At 45.5% G+C, this 20,365-nt stretch overlaps 1 protein-coding gene across 4 annotated transcripts in view; it reads right to left on the bottom strand.

Annotated features, from left to right (window-relative positions):
* ABLIM1 (actin binding LIM protein 1) overlaps positions 1 to 20,365 on the bottom strand; it is a 328,672-nt gene that overhangs the window by 172,926 nt on the left and 135,381 nt on the right. The window contains exon 1 of one of the 4 annotated variants that reach the window (XM_070780887.1): positions 18,809 to 19,015. The exons of the other annotated variants lie outside the window; for them this stretch is intronic. Within the exon in view, the coding sequence (XP_070636988.1) occupies positions 18,809 to 18,824 (16 nt within the window). The 5' untranslated portion in view covers positions 18,825 to 19,015. Of the gene's footprint in view, positions 1 to 18,808; positions 19,016 to 20,365 lie in introns of those variants that run through there. 4 annotated transcript variants of the gene reach the window in all.

Here is a 20,365-nt window from a genome sequence, read left to right on the forward strand (position 1 = left end):
CCCTGATAGGCTACGGTCCATGGGGTCGCAAAGAGTCGGACACGACTGAGCGACTTTACTTTCTTTCACTTATTTAACTTATATGCAGAGTACATCATGAGAAACGATGGGCTGGGTGAAGCACAAGCTGGAATTAAGATTGCCAGTAGAAATATCAATAACCTCAGATATGCAGATGACATCACCCTTATAACAGAAAGTGAAGAAGAACTAAAGAGGCTTTTGATGAAAGTGAAAGAGCAGACTGAAAAAGTTGGCTTAAAGCTCACATTTGGAAAACTAAGATCATCACATCTGGTCCCATCACTTCATGGCAAATAGATGGGGAAACAGTGGCTGACTTTATTTTGGGGGGGCTCCAAAATCACTGCAGATGGTGATTGCAGCCATGAAATTAAAAGACGCTTACTCCTTGGAAGAAAAGTTATGACCAACCTAGACAGTATATTAAAAAGCAAAGACATTACTTTGCCAACAAAGGTCCGTCTCATCATGGGTATGGTTTTCCCAGTGGTCATGTATGGATGTGAGAGTTGGACTATTATAAAGAAAGCTGAGTGCCGAAGAATTGATGCTTTTGACCTGTGGTGTTGGAGAAGACTCTTGAGAGTCCCTTGGACTGCAAGGAGATCCAACCAGTCTATCCTAAAGGAGATCAGTCCTGGGTGTTCATTGGAAGGACTGATGCTGAAGCTGAAACTCCAGTACTTTGTCCACCTGATGCAAAGAACTGACTCATTGGAATAAAACCACCATGTGACCCAGCATTCCCACTATTGGGCATATATCCTGAGAAAACCCTAATTGAAAAAGACACTTGTACCCCATTGTTCATTGCAGCACTATTTACAATAGCTGGAACATGGAAGCAACCTAGATGTCCACTGACAGATGAATGGATAAAGAAGCTGTTTTACAAATATACGATAGAACATTACTCAGCCATAAAAAGGAACATATCTGAGTCAGTTCTAATGAGGATGAACCTAGAGCCTATTATACAGAGTGAAGTAAGTCAGAAAGAGAAAAACAAATATCATATATTAATGCATATATATGGAATCTAGAAAGACGGTCCTGATGAACTTATTTGCAAGGCAGCAGTGGAAACACACACATAGAGACCAGACTTGAGGACACAGTGGGGAAGGGAAGGGTGGGACAAACTGAGAGAGTAGAATGGAAACATATACATTACCACATGTAAAACGGATAACCAGTGGGAATTTGCTGTGTGACTCAGGGAGCTCGAACTGGTGCTCCATGACAATCTAGGGGGGTGGGATGGGGTGGGAGGTGGGAGGGAGGTTCAAGAGGAAGGGGACATATGTATACCTGTGACTAACTCATGTTGATGTATGGCAGAGACCAACACAATATTGTAAAGCAATTATTCTCCAATTGAAAATAAATAAATTTTTTTAAAATAGAAAAATAGTATTTTAGACAAACTAATGAATGTAGGTAACGTGCGTACGCCTAGATTAACCTCACTGGGCCCTTGAGCACCAAGGGTGGTGAGCCGTTTGGCTCCTGCTGCTGCAGAGAGCTGGCTGCACAAGGCTCTGCCCAACTGTGTGCTCAGTGACTTCATCTTAGTAGCCTGAAGTCAGCCACGGGGAAGGTATTTACACCCCAGAAATCAGCAAACTTAACAAATCAGGGCTTTGCCCTGTGCCTACTCCCAGAGTCTGCTGTTACATGTTTACTAACACAGCCCTGTGCCCGAGGTTTACCTGCTAGGAAACAGCAACACGAGGCTTTCAATTCATGTGGCGGTAAATTTCAGAAACAAGATTTGAATCCTCTCTGAAGTGGCCTTCCCACTCCTGCTCTGTGTGAATAAACACACACCGTCACCTTTCCCTGGGTCTCTCGTGGGTCTGCACACCCAAGAGGAGGAGGAAAGCAAAGGACCTGAGTTCACAGCATCCAACGTGCAGAGTCAGACATGATCTTACAAACGCTGGGACTGCTCTTTCGGTGTTTAGGCTCCTTCCAGAAATGAAGTTCTGACTTGTTCAGGCTTTCTGTATGACATAACTCTGCCCAGTGTTACCTTTGCAAGAAAAGGCAAACACACATAATCTATACTTGTCATCTTGCCAGGTATTTTCCCAGGCACCCAGGTGACAGAGAATCTGACCCTGAGTGGTTTGATCATTCTCTCATTTAACTTCAGAGATTCATCCACAGGAGTGGGAGAAAAGAGATTATTTCCTGAAGTTTAGCAAAGCTCAGACCTAGTAAAATCTAACACCGGGACAGAAAGAAATATATTTGAAGTTCAACATGGGACCAGGGAAGAGGACAGAGAGACATTAAATAAATACTTCCACTAAAACTCCTAAATTCCAACACTTGGGAAATAACTTCTTATCTACAGTCAACAAATAGTGAGCATGTGAGAGCCGCTGTGTGTGCTGTGCTGTCCCAGGCCTTCTGGGGAACTGTGGAGACAGACCACCCAGGCCCTCCCCAGTGCTGTGCACAGCACACAGGAAGCTGATCAATGCAGAGAGAACATGCTGTCCTGGGAGGTTAGGACAGCCTTCTGATCTAGGCTAGGACTTCAGAGGGCTTCCCTGGTGGCTCGGCTGGTAAAGAATCCGTCTGCAGTGCGGGAGACCTGGGTTCGATCCCTGGGTTGGGAAGATCTCCTGGAGAAGGGAATGGCAACCCTCTCCAGTATGTGGCCTGGAGAATTTCAGGGACTGTATAGTCTGTGGGGTTGCAAAGAGTCGGACACGACTGCAGACTTCTGAAGAGAGAAGCACAGTAGGTTGGGACAAAGAGTTGGAGAGTTTCAGGGAATTTGAGACCATGGTGTGGGCAGAAGGTGAACAGTGACAAGGGAGGATGTTTTAAGGGGAGGGAGAGTGGGAGCCAGGCCTGGAGGTGGGAGAGCCATGGCTTGTTGGGCAGCCTTTTGACCCAGAGGCTTCATGGGCAAAAGCAATGGAAGGTGAAAATGACAGCCCTTCTTCCAAGATATTCATGTAAATCCCAGACACTGGCCTCAAAGAGTTTACAATTTAATCAGGTAGGGTAGGTGGAAGGAGGTAGAGGAAAGGAGAGACAGTCAGATAAGGAGACAGAGAGATGGAGAAAGAGAAAGAGTGTGAATGGAAATACAAGGTAGAGAGTAAATCGTGTGCTGCAATAAAAGTGTAAATTGAGAGAGAAACCAGAAAGTATCCTCTCAGCTGGGCCTTTAAGAAAGGGTAGGTGGCAGGATTTAAGTGAGTAGGAGGGAAGAGTAAGGCATCGTAGACAATGGAGGGGTGGGTTGGGGTATGTTTGGGGACCATTAGGACACCTGGTTTGGCTTAAACATAGTGAGCAAAGGGCAACATGGAATAGAAGACAGTGAGCAAGGTTCATCCTGTACATCCTTGCAGGGAAGCAAAGGACCAGACTGTGGCTTCCTCATCTCCCCGGGAAGGAGGCAGAGGTGAGTGATAGTATCAGAGTACAGTTGGCCTATTTCTTAGGTGCTGAGTTAGGACTATCTCGCAGCTCGCAGTGCAGGCAAATTGGGAGCCATGCGCTATGACACGATGGCTCTCAGGGAGGGGTCCCCTCTAGCCGTGAGATGATCACAACCTGGATTCTGGTCGGACAGACCTCATGTGAATCCAGGTTCCACCCCTCTTAGCTCTGTGATCTTGAGACAAGTTACTTTTCTTCCCCAAGCCTTACTTTCCTCCTCTGTAAAATGGGGATAAATTCTATTCAGACACAAGGATAAATGAGTTAATGTCTATAAAGTGTCTGGCACTTTTCCCAACAGACAGTGAGCATGCCCCAAAGGGAAGCCATGATGTTCCCACAGTGTTTGAGAGAGGGAATAAGGTGAGCTGCAGTTCAAGGTCCTTGATCATAAATGGATAACCATGTGCTCCACCTGAAACATAAATACGCTGAACTTCCAACTCTACTATCTTTTATGACTTTCAGCAACAGACACATGCTCTTGTGCTGGGTAACACCCAGCGAATATTCAGTGCGCTTAATGAATCTTATAACTTTCTGGATCATCATTTCAGTTTAACTTATAAAAACAAAATAGCAGACTTTGTTTTATCAGCATATAATTCACATATCCTAAAATTTAACAGCATATAATTCACATATCCTAAAATCTACCCATTTAAAGTGTACAACTCAATGTCTTTCGGAATATTCACAGTATTATGTGACCATAACCATAAGTTGTAATTTTGGTATTTTGGGGTACATTTTTATCATCCCCAAAAGAGAACCCACACCCATTAGCAGTCACACCCCACCCCTACTCTGCTTGTGCATGTGTGCTAAGTCACTTCAGTTGTGTCTGACTATTTGTGACGCTATGACTGTAGCCTACCAGGCTCCTCTGTCCATGGGATTCTCCAAGAATTAATACTGGAGTGGGTTGCCATGCCCTTCTCCAGGGAATCTTTCCGACCCAGGGATGGAACCCGCGTCCCTTATGTCTACTGCACTGGCAGGCAGGTTCTTTACCAGTATCACCACCTGGGAAGCCCCTCCCCTGTTCAAACCTGGACAACCACCAGTCTATTTTCTGTCTCTATCTATTTTAAAAAGCAGGTCTGACTTGCATCTGTTAGTCTCAGCTTCTCAACATTAGCACAGCAATCAGAAGGAAAAACTGTACATGCACAAACAAGGCTTTTTCAATCCCTCCACACACCCCACCCCTTACTGATGCATGGAATCCTCCCCGCTAAAGTATATCTTTGTTTTCCACCAACACATCCCCACTCTGACAAGTGTCCTCATCATCACTTCATTTCTGCTGCCCTCTTGAGAAAGAGCCCATTAGAAGAAAAAAAAAAAATTTGAATGAGATACCATCAGACCCAGTTCACATCTCATGTGGGAGTTTTCACAAACACAACTTGCCTAGAGGTATGTAAACACTGGAGATTTGCCAGAAAACTAGAAACAAGAGGATGTACGTCTGAGTAATTAGTTCCTCACCAAGTAGGGTGCTGCTAGGGGCAGTGTGGGCTTTTGACTCATGCATTCAATTCCTTTGTTACAGACCAACTAGAGCGATCTTTTAAGGGCATAATTCAAGCAGATCATACCACCAACTAAGGCCTCTAGGCAGCTTCCGCTGCGTTATCCAAGACACCCTAGGGTAGCCCACAGAGCCCTCCCACCAGTCTGGTCTCTTCTCACGCCCTCTTCACACTGCTCCGCAAGCTCCAGTTCCTGCTCCTTCAAGGTCTCCACCTGCCCTCTCCTTTCCCAGAAGGGGCTCGTCCCCCAGGTATTTGCAGACTGGCTCCTCCTCTTCTGGTCTCATCCTAAAGCAGCTCCCATGCCATCCTTCCGAGAACTCTGCTGGGACCACCCAAGTCGAATCAATCTGCTACTCCCCCCAACTCTGTTTACTTGCTTTATACTTAGCACCGTCTATACATTCTCATTCTTTCTTTCTTTTCTGTCCTCTATTACGAGGTTACTGTCACTGCATTCCCAGGGTCTGGCATAGTTCCTGGCACAAGGTCTGTGCTCTATAAATGTGGGTTCAGTGTGTTCTTTCACATAACATTAGCCTGGTTTTCTGTCTCTTTTCCATAGTAACAGCCTTTGGGTGACATAGAAAGTTGGTTAAATGCCTTGGGTTCGCCAACAGTCTCTATCAATTAGGTAATTTTGAAGATGTCAATAAACCCAACTAATGACATAAGATACAAGACTAGCTTAAATTTCTGACTCAGGAGAAAAAAAAAAAAGCTGAAGGAATGAGCTTACTGGTGGGCCAGTTTCAAACCCACGGTGGCCGAGCTTCTCTCTGAATGAGAACCACACAAAGGAGTGCAATTTCCAGTTGAACTGACCTGAGGCAGGAGCAGAGGTGGCATCAGAGCCTTGGAAAAGCTAAACAAGGGCCTGTCCCCAGAGCATGACATGACAGGACACGATGATGGGAGGAGCCAGCAGGGGCTGCTGCAGAGCGGGTAAACAGCTTCCTCGGCGAGAATCCTGGGCACACCTGGCTTCGAGCCGCAAACTTTTCAGAACAACTGTTCTTACAAAATCCACACATTCTTGCACCAAATTATTATCAGACATCTTGTTTCATTCCACAGGGTGAAGATGAACTAGGATGGGCATCTCGCTTGCCCAGAGGGTTTGAGGCTCAAGAACCCAGCTGGGAGAGGTCCTTAGTGATATTTGATCCCAGGACAGTGGCCATGGGAAGCCACTCGTGCGGTCCTGAGCAGGGTCTCATGACAAAGAGTTACAAATTCTTGCTCTGCTTGAAGTGAACTTTGAAGAGACTGCCCAGCAGGAATGGGTGGTTCCTCAACTCACGCATCCAGCTTTGTTCACTTGCCTGCATCCTCAAACTAGTCTGATCACTGAACTCCATCCCAGGGAAGACATTGGCCCCGTCACACACAATTCCACTCAGTCCAGGATAATAATAATAATGGCAGCAAGAGCAAGCAACTACTGGCTCTTGCTGTGGGCTTCCCTGGTGGCTTAGATGGTAAAGAATCTGTCTGCAATGCAGGAGACCTGGGTTCGATTCATGGGCCAGGCAGATCCTCTGTAGTATGAAGTGGCAACCCACCCCAGTATTCTTGCCTGGAGAATTCCATGGACAGAGGAGATTGGGGGGCTACAGTCTATGGGGTTGCAAAGAGTCAGACACGACTGAGCAACTAACACTTTCACTTGTTAGGGTCCAGGCATTATTTTAAGACTTTTTGATGTGGACCAGTTTTTAAGTCTTTACTAAATTTGTTCCAGTATTGCTTCTGTTTTCTTTTTCTATTTTTTGGCTGTGAGGCATGTGATATCTTAGTTCCCCAACCAGGGATCAAACCCACACACCCTGCATTGAAAAGTGAAGTCCAAACCACTGGACCACAGGGAAGTCCCCCTGGGCATTCCTTTATTATTTAATATATATTAATTATATATTAATATATAGAGAATATATATTCCTTTAATATTTAATATAAATATTAACTGATTCAATCCTCACAACACCCTATGAAGTTGGTACTACTGATATCATTATTTTCTGATGAGGAAACTGAGGCATGACGGAGCGGGCCAGGATTCAGTGGCTGGCTCCAGGTCACACAATTAGTAAGAGTAGAGCTGGGATCCGAACCCTGGGCAGTGTAGCTGCAGACTCCCGGAAGCAGTCTGCTGCTTCCAGGCAAGCTTACAATATCTCGAAGGCTTTGAGGATAATCTTACAAAGTTATCAAGGTAAATGGAGCAATTGTACTGCAAGGGACAAACGAGAAAGAGATGAACGTATACAGGGAAGGGCTTTACCAGTTCAGCTCCAAACCTGTGTCTCCTGAAAACCCCAGCTGCAGGCAGTTTGATTGCATCTCCGCTCAGCTACAAGTTTAGTTCTCATCGCCTACATTTTAGGTTTATTTTTCTCTGCAAGGAATATTGGGCCATTCCCTTTGGCTCTGGGGTATACACCTACCCTACTATTCTCTACATATCAGTCAGTTCAATTCAGTCGCTCAGTCGTGTCTGACTCTTTGCGACCCCATGAACCACAGCACGCCAGGCCTCCCTGTCCATCACCAACTCCCAGAGTCCACCCAAACCCATGTCCATTGAGTCAGTGATGCCATCCAACCATCTCATCCTCTGTCGTCCCCTTCTCTTCCTGCCCTCAATCTTTCCCAGCATCAAGGTCTTTTCCAATGAGTCAGCTCTTCGCATCAGGTGGCCAAAGTATTGGAGTTTCAGCTTCAACATCAGTCCTTCCAATGAACACCCAGGACTGGTCTCCTTTAGGATGGACTGGTTGGCTCTCCTTGCAGTCCAAGGGACTCTCAAGAGTCTTCTCCAACACCACAGTTCAAAAGCATCAATTCTTTGGCGCTCAGCTTTCTTCACAGTCCAACTCTCACATCCATACATGACCACAGGAAAAACCATAGCCTTGACTAGACAGACCTTTGTTGACAAAGTAATGTCTCTGCTTTTTAATATGCTATCTAGGTTGGTCATAACTTTCCTTCCAAGGAGTAAGCGTCTTTTAATTTCATGGCTGCAATCACCATCTGCAGTGATTTTGGAGCCCAGAAAAATAAAGTCAGCCACTGTTTCCCCATCTATTTGCCATGAAGTGATGGGACCAGATGCCATGATCTTCGTTTTCTGAATGTCGAGCTTTAAGCCAACTTTTTCACTCTCCTCTGATCAACTGATCTTCAATTAGCATTTCTGAGCTTTTAACACATGTTACCTCATTGAAATGAATCTTGACAGTAAAGATATGAGATGGGTAGTATGAGTTTTCTCCCATATGTTTTGCTTTTACCGAAGTTTAAGACATTAAGAAGGCTTATATGCATAAAAAGCACAGAGACTGCATGATGGCAATTGCCTGCCTCACTGCTCCTCCCAACCCCTCCGTGCCCACTGTAAGAGAGTGTGTTCAACTTTAGGTGTTTTTCTTGGACTTCATCACTACATTTCTTGGTCTTAAGAAAGTCTTACTGCTATTCTTATTGCTACATTCTTATACTAACTTAGCCACTACTTTTAAACATCTTGTTCCTACTAATATGGCAAAACCACATTCTCAATTAACTGTGGTCAGTGCTTACACGTTGAGAATGTAATTATCATTGTACTAGAACTTGCGGTGCAATCTGTGAATACAGTGTCTTTATTGTTCCTTTTTTTTTTCTTCTAGATTTTATCATTTCCATGGGTAAAGAATCTGCCTGCAGTGCAGGAGACACAGGAGATGTGGGTTTCATCCCTCAGGAATATCCCCTGGAGAAGGACATGGCAACCCACTCCAATATTATTGCCTGAAAAATCCCATGGTCAGAGGAGCCTGGCGGGCTACAGTCCATAGGGTCTCAAAAAATCAGACATAACTGAGTGACTGAGCATACAGTTCATACTAGCCTAGTTTCTGATGAACAATCCATCACAGTTTTTTTTTTTTTTTTTCTTTTGCAGATCTAATCAATAATTCTTTGCAGTGCTCAAACTTCTCAAATAACTTATCAAACCTCTACACTTGGAGAGAAAAGTGGGTGTTCTCTGCTATTTTCACTGAAGAAAGAAACAGAATCTCACTCAGGTGAAGAGCTTGGCTCTACATCCTCTGGAAAGTGGGGAGTCGTGATTCAACTGATACCAACCCCAGCATTCGCTCCCTATCGTCACTGCCTCTGGGGAAGGAAGACATGCAGGCCGTGGGCTGCACAACTCCAGAGGGGGCCGCTCGCCCATGTGAGGATGAGAATGCAGGGAGGCAACCCAGAGGTCCTGTAAAAACAAGGGGACTTCCCATCTCATCTTCAAACTTGCTCCTGATGGTCTGGCACCGCACAGGTAATATCGTATCGGATACTCTCTGGCCTAGCAGACTGCTGCTCTCTGTCTGGCCTTCTTTTTTCATTCATGCTTGTCAGCTGCCTTTTTTTCCACCTGTCTTGCAAAGCTACCATATCCGTGCTGCCTCCCTATGGTCCTGGGCTTTCATAGTAAGCACGACCTTTCCTTAGGGGTCTCTCCATCATGGCTGCTCCTTTCAATGGCGAGAAGGCACTCTTGCACTCTTGCTTCATAGTCTGCGCTCTTTTTGAGTCCTGTTGGATCTTGCAGGAATGCCTCTGACTCAAGATAGGAGTGATGGCAGATACACTCGGAACTCAAAGGATGACCATCCCTTTCCTGCTGCACAGTAGCCTTGCAATGACAGATCACCTCTCAGATATTCCAAGAGAGGGGTGCATGTGTACTAAGTCATTCAGTCGTGTCGGACTCTTTGAGACCCTATGGACTGTAGCCCACAAGGCTCCTCTGTCCATGGGATTTCCCAGGCAAGAAAACTAGAGTGGGTTGTCATTTCCTCCTCCAGGGGATCTTTCCAACCCAGTGATTGAACCCAGATCTCTTAAGTCTCCTGCACTGGCAGGTAGATTCTTTACCAGAGAGCCACACAATAAAAAAATAGAAGAGACTAGAAAAGAGCAGAGAGTGAAGGTTGAGTATTGCTTCACATGACTTTTTCACTAGCCATCTATATATGTAAGTCTACAAGTCTTTAGTCTTTTTGTGTGCAAATGTGTTTCTTATTGTGGGTAGGCTTGGTGAGCACAGACCACAATTAGACCACAATCAGAAGGTCCTTTGGCTGAGTGCTGCCCACAGATATGTTTTGTTTGGCCTACATGAAGATTTTTTGAAGAGAAAGTTGAATCACTTGCCAACTTTAAGCATCTGGAGATTTTTACATAAAAAAACCTGTTTCTAGTCACTCTTGGAAACTGGAAGGTCTGGCCCTGTGGCCCACATCCCTCTGTTCCTAGTTTTGTGGGAACCAGGATAGAGCAATAGGGTGGCTTTTCCTGTAGAGAAGGCCCTGCTGTCCTGTCTGGCCCCATCTCCACTCATCTAGGTTATCTGCCTGATTCTTAGTGGCATCTGAATGTACAACCTCGGTTCTATCCATCCTCAAATCAACCTGACCTGCAAAGCCCTCCATTTACCCTTCCCCATGGTTACTGCAGTCCCTCATGATTAATGGTAGTTCCTGCCAAACTCAGCTGGCTGCATTTCCTTCACTGCTTCTGTCTTGCCAACTGGAAACCTTTCTCTCGTTTCCCCTTTATTCGTTTGTTGCACTTCTGTTCATCCTTCAAAGCCTAGTCTGCCATGACCTTCCAGGAGAATTAGCCAGTCCCCTGCACTGCAGTCCCACATTAAAGACTTCTTTGTCGCGTACATTTCACACTGTATCATAATTATGTATTTTTGTGTTTATGTTCCTTGTTAGAATGTGAGTGCTCTTAGGTCAAGAATTGCATTTTGTTTCTGTACCCAGATTGCTAATCTCTTATTAGACTCTGAATAAACACTTAAGAATACCCATCTCTCTACCCATACACATCCTTCATCCACTTTTCAGTTCATTCAACATTCACTGAATACTTACCATGGAGCAGACACTGTATAATGGGTTTGAACTGAATTAAACACCATCCCTAACAGGAAGAAATTAACAGAACCCTTCAAGGCCAATCTTAAATGCTCCCTTTTCTGTAAAGCCTTTTCTGATTCATTTGAAACACTAACTCTTCCTTCAAACCTCAGCAGAATACCATTCATACTCCTTCTGATCACCTTGTGTTGCTTCTATTTTCAATCAGCACCCCTGCTACCACTGGTAATTCATTAACCTGCTGAAGGCAGGACCTTTTCCATGTATTAGGTTACCCTCGAAATGCCTTGCAGAAAGTAGACCTTTATAAATTTGTGATGCGTTCAAGACACCGGTTGCTATGGCTCACTGCTTCAGGCTGGGTTCTTCACACATGGGGGACTGGCAACATCTTCCAGCTGAGCAGGAACAGCATCATTGAACCTAGTCCAGCAGATACCATTCCCACCAGTCAGCCCTAAAACTGTTCCCCAGTAGCTGTCCAGACAGGGCTCCCCCACGTGGCAATCCTGCAACACTCATCTAGCCCCACATGCCACTTAGGGGACCCTCCACAGACCAGGGAGCCCCCAGCGCCTGCCATTTTTCTGAGGGGTTATAGCCTCTCTCTCATGTCCTTCCAGAAACTCCGTGTGAAATAACCTTGCTATCTTTTTCTACCATTCTCTGCTTCTTTTAATTTTTCTTAAACTTCTCCCTTCACAGTGTTTCAAAGAGCACTGTGAATACAGATTGTTGAACAATCTGTGGTTCAACAACAACAGAATATAGACTGACAACAAGAATACAGACAAGGCAATGGTCTCTATTAAAACTGGTTGAGGTTTTAATAACACATTTTAGCTCCTCAGACACTAAACGGTTGCAGCTCTTGTGAGCCAAGATAGCTCCCGAAACAGTCTCTAACCAAAGGATTCCAAAGAGGTCTATGAACCGCAGTAAAAATGCTCAACGAACCCTTTGGAATTGGGAGTGATGGTTACAGAATGGCACATTTGTGCCTTGACTCCCCCAAGCCAAGCTGAGCCCCAACTCACTCCCAGGAAAAGGTGCCCTGTAACTTCCCCCCGCTCCCACCCTGCCCACCCCCTACACGTCTAGTGTCATATACTGACAGCAGCCTCCTGGTCGCTCAAGTCTCACAGAAGGTTTCCATTTTATGAATCGAAGCTTCATCCTATGCTGCAAGAGAATCAAAATGAAAACAATGCTTTTGACTTTGCCATCTGCATTATAAGCAAGATAAAACTGGCGAGAGAGCAAAGAGGCTACTTATATAAAAGTTCTCTCTTCTCTGCCTAGAACACTGATCATTTTAGGGACAAGAAACCATGATAGTGTCCAACTATGGTCCCTGAACCGTGAGCATCAACATCACTAGGGAATTGCTAGAAGTGCAAAGTCTCAGGCCCTTTCTCAGATTTACTAAACCAGAACTCTGGGACCAGGGTCCAAAAATCCCCACTCTGACCAAACTCCCGGTGGCCCTCATGTCTGCTAACATTTGAGAACCACTGCCCTAGACAGTAATTTCTCTGAAAGCTTAAGAAAGCCAGCATCTTCACAGTTAAGTCTAAGTATTCAAAAAACTCAGCCTGTTTGATTGCAATGGGACACAGAAACTCACCCCTGGTGCCCCCCAGGGCACACTGGACCGTAATAGCATTAATCATGTCAGTGTGAACACAAATACAGTGTTTCAGAGAAAAGAGGTCATGCCTACAAATACTCACCCTCCCCCACTGCTAACAAAATTTGCCCTTGACTACACAGCTCCTGCCAGTTTGGGATAAACATACCTCTCGGTATGAGTCACCATCAGACCAACACACAATGAAATAGGAAGCTGTGCTGGTTTCTACTGTGGTGTGCCCAGAGCAGGCTCAACCACAATGGGAAGAAATCCTGCACCACTCACCCATCACTGAACCTTCTGAAAAGTCTGCTGACGCTCTAATGCTGGCTCAGGAAAACCCTCAGTGTTTTGGCTTTGGCATATGAGATGCCAGCAGTATGAGGACCCTCCTGCTTGCCTCCCAGGGGCAGTGAATATGATGATGACATCAAGGGGCCCCCTCCTCACAGAGAATCAGTGCCAAGATTTTGCTTTTAGTGGGCTGGGTCTCACTTCAGATCAGATCAGATCAGTCGCTCAGTCGTGTCTTTGCGACCCCATGAATTGCAGCACGGTCTCACTTAGGACATCTTTTCTGCAGGACTTTGGAAAGTTAATTTCTTGTTCTTTAAAAAAGAGTTTCTATGAAACAGTCCTGGTTGTTTCATCCTCCCTGGTCACCTGACCAGGTCGTCAGAGAAGCAAGAGGCAGGATCACTTCTAAGTGGCCCAATCAACTGAAGATTGCTCTCAAGAGCTCTGGGTAAATTTAAGTCAACGTATTCCTTCTCTCTGGATAAGGGAAAGGCTACCCACTCCAGTATTCTGGCCTGGAGAACTTCATGGACTGTATAGTCCATGGGTGACTCACTTCACTTCATTCCTTCTCTCAGATGTCTTCCCATAGTCAGCTGTAACTCTAATTGTGGAGACGAGGTCTTTTTCTTCTCTCTCTCTCTCTGGATAAGCATTTCTTTAGACATTAATGAGTAGGTGGCAGAGGGCAAGGATTTGTTGTGATTTTTTTTAATGTGAAGTTCTTTCCCTTAGCCTTAGAAATCCCACCATCTAGACAGCCCTTTGGTCCTGAAGACAAGTGGGGCAGAGTCATACTTCCTGGTGAGAGCAGTACTATTTCATTTATAAAACAGTAAGAGAAATTCACACTTGGGTTTTTTTTTTCCCCCCTCCAGTGGAATATGGTGACAAAACTGGATCTCTGCTCCCTCTAAAGATGCAAAGTTCACAACTGAGATATGTGTGTAAGTCGCTAATCCAGACAATGTATTCTGAAGCTTGTAGCATTGTGGTGTCTCTTTAAATCAATAGTTTCCCTTTAGACTTTACTTAGGAAATTTTCTTTCCATTGGTGTCCCCTTGAAAAACTTGGGGCTTTTCAAATTAAGGAAAAATGAACAATCTAGACAGTTGCAAGAGCAGGTCAGGGTAGGATACACTCACCTGGGAAGCAGGGTTGGGAAACCGAGTCTCGGAGGAGCTAGTCTACACCAACAGGGGGCCTGGGAGGCGACTCGAATGGATGATGAATTATCACACTGCAGAGAGTAATCTGTTCTCAGACTTCCCCAAGGATGGAACAGAAATGGGTTTCGATTACATTAGGCTGTGTGCACGCTCTTGAGTGGGGAGTGCTTGTGTGGGTGTGGGTGTTTGGGAGGAGTGGGATGGGGCAGAAGGACAGACACCGTTAGAGGCAGCAACACTTGGCAACTCTAAAGCTTGTTTCATAAGATGGTATATGAAGTCAGCAACTCCTGAGGGAGAGGGACACTCTTTCTTAAGTCGTACAAGTGATAGATTGTTGTTTAATTTCTCTGGTGTTGACTTAGGTGCTCAGAGTAATTCGAGAAGAATTTACAGAAGGGATGGGCCTTTGAAAACCATTGTAAGGAAGCAGAATTTGAGTTAGGTCATGGGCAAATATGCAAAAGGAAACAATATGTATTTCTTATGGGGCAGGAGGGGCAGAATGACACCATGATGGAGATGGAAAATATATCCATGATTATTCAAACAGGAAAAATGGGGGGGAGGGTTGGAGCATAGGTACAATTAGTGCAGATTCTGCAGCCATAATGGCCTGAGTAGAAAATCAGCTCTTCTACTTTTTAAGTGATCTCTGGCAAGTGGCTAAACTCCCACTAACCTCCTCTTTCTCATTTACTAAAGGGGAGGAGTGCCACTGACCCTGATGGGCTCAAAGATTATATGTGATATATGTAAAGGTGTCAGTGCAAAGCCTGCCATTTCAATAACTGGCAGGTTTAATAATAATATTACAAATAAAACAAGACCGGCTTAGATGGGGGTAGGGAGGAGGTAGTTTAAGGACTTGGAGAGAATCCTCAATGATTAGCAGGAAGTTGTGAAATTTATCTTGTCACTCATTTAGGTTTTTCGCCTGGAAATATGATGACATCAGCATCCTAAGAGGATTACTTTGGTGCCCGTCTGTAGGACACATTTGAGACCCAGTATACCACTGTTCTTAGAAGCTGCTAAGAAACAAGATTGCCCCATATGTGTGTGTCTGTGTCCTGTACTCTGTGAGTGTGTGTTTCCATATTGTGTGTGTGCGTGCACGTGTGCATCCCATACACTGGAATGTCAGGTGGACGGTGAACATCTCTCCACCAAGGATGAACTAGAATGAGTCTCACTGGGTCCTGCTCTACTTAAAAGAGCTTCCCTGGTGGCTCAGATGGTAAAGAATCTGCTTACAATACGGGAGATCTGGGTTCAATCCCTGGGTCGGGAAGATCTCCCAGAGAAGGAAATGGCAACCCCCTCCAGTATTCCTGCCTGGAGAATTCCATGGATGGAGGAGCCTGGTGGGTGACAGTCCATGGGGTCACAAAGAGTTGGACACAACTGAGCAACTAACACTTTCACTTTTCACTACTTTAAAAGCAAGTTGGGTCATCCAACAGTGGAAGAAAACTTTCGGGAAACACAACAAACAAAAAACGATGTGCTCAACTGTAGAACTGTTTTCCGTGATGTGCCTCCCTCACTGCTGAATATTCATCCTTCTTACATGAAGGATCAAACTTTTTCCAAACCCTAAGCTCCCTTATTATTTAAACAAATGAGTGTTTACATAACTTAATCTCTAATATTTGCTTATACTTATTTCCTCTAACACTAAGAAAAAATAAATCCCCTTCATGTTTATTTTTAAAACTTGCACTAGGACACACATAAGCTAGAATTAAAGTTTATAATGAGTAGACTAGGCCACTGGAGTTTAGGTAGATGAAAGTGTATTCAGGAAGACAGATATTGACTGATAAACCCACAAAAATCTCTCCTGCTTCTTTGTTACAGGACACAGCAAGGTTAAGATGCCCTTGAAAGCATCAGAGAAACAACTATTTCATGAAGATTCCCAGATCAATAAGGGTCTACAACTGGAAGTGGGTGGGTGCCTGGTTGGGAGAACAGAAGAGGATGAGGGTCAAAGTCGGTTGGCCAATGTCATTCCACACTTGCAGACGTGTGATCTGCCAGCAGGCTTTCTTTCTGTCAATGTCATGGAAACTTTATCCAGGAGAGAAAATGGCAACACAGACCAGCATGACCTAAACCATCTCCAAGCGATGAGCAACAGGGAACCTATGTCACTCCTTCAGAAGACTTCTCGTGCTCCTCAGGATGGATGCTACCATGACACAAACTCGCTCCCGGCTGATTCGTGTCTACCCCAAGAGGAAGGAAGAAGCTGGAACTCTCTGGAAGCAAGAGGAAGCAGAGCATACTGGAAAAGTCTCAGGATCAGGAGGGCACAGGTTCCAGATCTAGCTCTAACAATGGGCCAACCGGCCTCACTCTGAGAATCTATGACGTGCAGGTGTCAAGCTATGAACTGAAAAATTAAAGGTAGAGACACAGGGCTGCTTCGGAGAGGTTCACTGTCTGGTGATGGAGCCAGTGCGTGATAAATGCAGACACTGAGCCGTGTCCTCCTGTGATGGAACACAGAGGATGAGTCTCCTCTATGTTCTCCATCCACCCACTAGTATAATAAACCTGAACTTAGTCCAGTTACCTGCTGTGTGATTTTGAGCAATTTACTAACCCTTTCTGAAGCCCAGTTTTCTTGGGTCTAGGATGAGTGCCTGGACTGCGAGTGCTCCTGTGCCCTTCTGGCTTTAGAAGCTTTAATGAAATTCCTTTCTTTCCACTGAAGCCCTTGTGTACCCACCAAAAACCCTGCCTTTCCCTGCTGTTGACTGAGGTCAATGCAATCAGGGAGCTGGGAGGCAGAAGTGGAGACTGACATGGACCTCAAAATAGAAAAGGAACAGCCTTTAATCAGTGGCTAAGGGCTTAGATAAAACTAGTATGTGACCTCTCGGTGCCCTGTCCAAAGTGTTCTAGTCAGAAAGTGGTTACTGACTTGTAAAGCAAACGTGAACCCAGGCAATCCAAGCTTTGGGAAGTCTCTAATGACTTAAGAAGAGTTGCTATTTGGGGACTACTGACCTATAAAACATTCACCACGAACAGCAAGTCCAGGGCTTCCATGGGCCCCTGGGGGATGGAATTGGGAAGTGACCTTTGCAATCCTCTTTCCCATTGCTCATAAATTACTCATATTGGGGAAACAAACTCAAAACCATTAGCAGTAGAGATCAGAGTCAGTTTGTTTCAGCTGTAGGGGAGGTAAAAATGAAGAGACCTGACCTTGATTAAATGTCAACGTCTTTATTTAGGGTTCCTGGTAGCACCCCAAAAAGAGAGGAAATATTATTAGAAGCACCTTTATTCTCACTAAATCATTTCGTTCAATTACCCCTTAGTCGGTGTAAAACCAAAACTAAACCCTGTGATTTATGAAAGATACATAGGAGCAGAATGGACTGACCAGAAGCTGTTTCTCTTTGTGCTAAGGTGCGGCCCTAACACGGTTAGCTGTTGTGATCCTATTCCTCCATCCATCCACTAGTATAATAAACCTGAATTGAGTTTCCAACAATAGGGATCAGCTTGAGTTCAGCACGTTCACCTCACATTTACTCCCTGTAGGGGCTTTAAGAGAAAGTAGACAAAGATAAATCACGGAAATGTTGAAGACAGCGCCCAAAGAGCAGACATCTGTGTTTATGGAGAAAAGTATGTCCACAGTCAGGAAATGTGGCAGAATACATCCAGGCTTACCAAAACGCAAAATTCAGTGGTGGTTACTCACACTCTCAAATGATGTAGTGAAGGTCCCAAAGACATACTATTAACAGAAAAGAATCGAGCCACGAAAAAATGGTCAGAGAATGATCCTTTTTTAACACTTCTATCTATCTATCTTATTCCTTCTATAAGTTCTTGAAGGATACACACTATTAACAATTTTGCCTCAAGAGAAAAGGGGAAATGAAAGTGAACCAGGTAAGGGCAAGGAGATTTCATCTTTCACTCTCTAATCTCCTGTGACACTGCACTTTCTTAACATATGACATATTTATATATTACTTGGATAACTAAAATCAAACATTGTTGTGCTCTTTTACATTTCACAGACAAATGAATAAGTTAAATAACAATTCAATTCTGAAAAGTTTAACTTCCATTTCGGACCACGCCCAGTGCATAAATACGGTATGCCTGTGCAGAGCGTGACCATCCTTTTCACATTCTTAAGACATGATTTGCCGCCCTTGACATGTAACCCATCTTTTAAGGTGTTTGGAAGAGTGATTAGGGATGCCGCTGAAATGACAGGTTATTAGAGAGGCACACCTGGAATCTTAAAGACCAACCGCTTGGAACTTTGAGCTAAGCTCGGGCAGGTCCCAACACAGCCTAAACCTGGTAGAAGGGCCCTTTCATTACACAGCTTCATTAATGTATTGATTTGGGTGGGGGTGAGTGAGGAAGAGTGAAGGCTAGGATGAAGGCAGGAAGGCAAGTCTCAAACACAACCAAAAATTCCAAATGCAATAGCAATCAAAAAAGACACACGCCCTGGGAGCTCGGCTGTGCAAACACTCCAGAAATAGGAATGCTCTTGGGACGCGCCGTGGCTAAATGAAAGGTTCTTAATGAAGTAAGTCTCTGCTCTATGCAAACCCGGACTTCACAATACAGATTCTCACACCCAGAACATGTCTGCCTGGCTTTCCATTGATCGTCCCCCATTAGGTGGCCCAGCCCTGCAGCACCAGTGCAACTTCTGCAGCCATGCACAGGGATCGATATTTAATTACCTTTCTCCTTCACCATGGTAACCGGTGCCTTTGGCGAGCAGAGCGGGAGGAAACGGGAACAAAGTCTAGGAGTGGGAGCGCCGCTGGGCAGACAGATCGGCTGCTGCAGAGGCTGCGAGGAAGCGCCCGGCCATCTACTCGCCGAGTCCGGGCTTCTTTCTAAAATCCCGCCCCCATCTCTAGGGCCGAGCTCGGGTGCCGCCCCAGCGATCGCCGCCAAGTGGTGGCCGCGCCCTGCTCGGGGACGCTGCCCTTCGGCCGGCGCAGCCACTCGCTACAGCTGCTGCTGTAACAAATGCAAAATTCCAGTGTCCTAAGCTCTGGTCACTGACACCACGTAGCATTCCTCGTGTCGGCAGAACCGGCATCAAAATGATCCCCAAGCACCGGCCCCCTCGCGGGGTCTGATAAATGATTGCCAGGAGGGGGTGGGTGGGCCGGTGAGGGGCAGCCAGGGACTGTTCCAGTAAGTCAAACTAGTCGATTGATAGCTTATTAGTTTCCTATAACTGCTGCTCTCTAAGATTCAGCTTCTCTCAGACCAACCGAATCAATCAAATTAGCCTTAGTAGAAAAATAATGCAAGTGACGACTTCCAGTTCATTTCCTTCAACTTTTAAGGTCCTGGAGGCTCAGTGATAATGAAAAATGAATAATGATGTTTGATGTTGTCCCCCTTTACCTGAAACAGGGCGGGGGGAGGGGTGGGGAGAGAAGAGGGGACAGACTGGGACAATGAGGAGCCTGGGAAGAGGCATTTTTCAGGCTTCAGTCCCTCATCCAGGATCAAATCCAGAATCAAAGTAAAAACCTGACTTATCCTGTTAGGTGGGGTTCTGACTTTCCCCTTCTCCCTGATTCTTTAGCATTTTCTAGACAAGCCCCCTTGGTTCCCTATGTGTCAGGGAGGAGCTCTCCCAGCCCACAAAGCAAAGGGTGAACAGTCACACCCACATCCCTCACCCGCCTAACCCTGATCCTGGCTTTCAATTTCTGACCCCCAGAAGCACAGGTCTGTCTGCAGGGAGCAGGTAACTTCCAGTGGGTGGAGTCACCAAGCCGCCCACCCACCCCTTTCCAGCACCTGTCTCCCAAACCCAGATCGTTCACAGGCTCCCCACCGTGTGGGAGAGATGTGATGAGCAAGAGACACAAAGGCAGATGCTGCTGCTCTGGGAGAACAGCAGATGGACCACTCATCTTTCAGAACCAGAACAGGCCAGGATTAGACTGTTTTACTGCAAATATTGTACCGTGTTGGGTCTAAGAGAGCCGCGGTAACAGAAAGGAATGAAGTCAGGCAACCTGCCTCATCGTTGCCTCCGAGCTTGTTTAGAGCTGAGATGACACCAGGCAGGGCTGGTTTTCTGCAGGGTTACAGTGGCAGAGCTCAAGCGGCTGTGACATTCCTACATCTGTGATTCAGGGCTTTACTATTTAAAGCCTGGGCATCTCCGCCTGTAAGAAAGGGCGAAGGCCCCTCCAACCCCTGGGTCATCTTTCCTATGACACAAACTTCTCCCACAGCCTTCCCTGCCCCCATCGCAGCCCCACAGG

Source organism: Bos indicus, chromosome 26 (genome assembly GCF_029378745.1).
Source record: "Bos indicus isolate NIAB-ARS_2022 breed Sahiwal x Tharparkar chromosome 26, NIAB-ARS_B.indTharparkar_mat_pri_1.0, whole genome shotgun sequence".
Taxonomy (NCBI): domain Eukaryota; kingdom Metazoa; phylum Chordata; class Mammalia; order Artiodactyla; family Bovidae; genus Bos; species Bos indicus.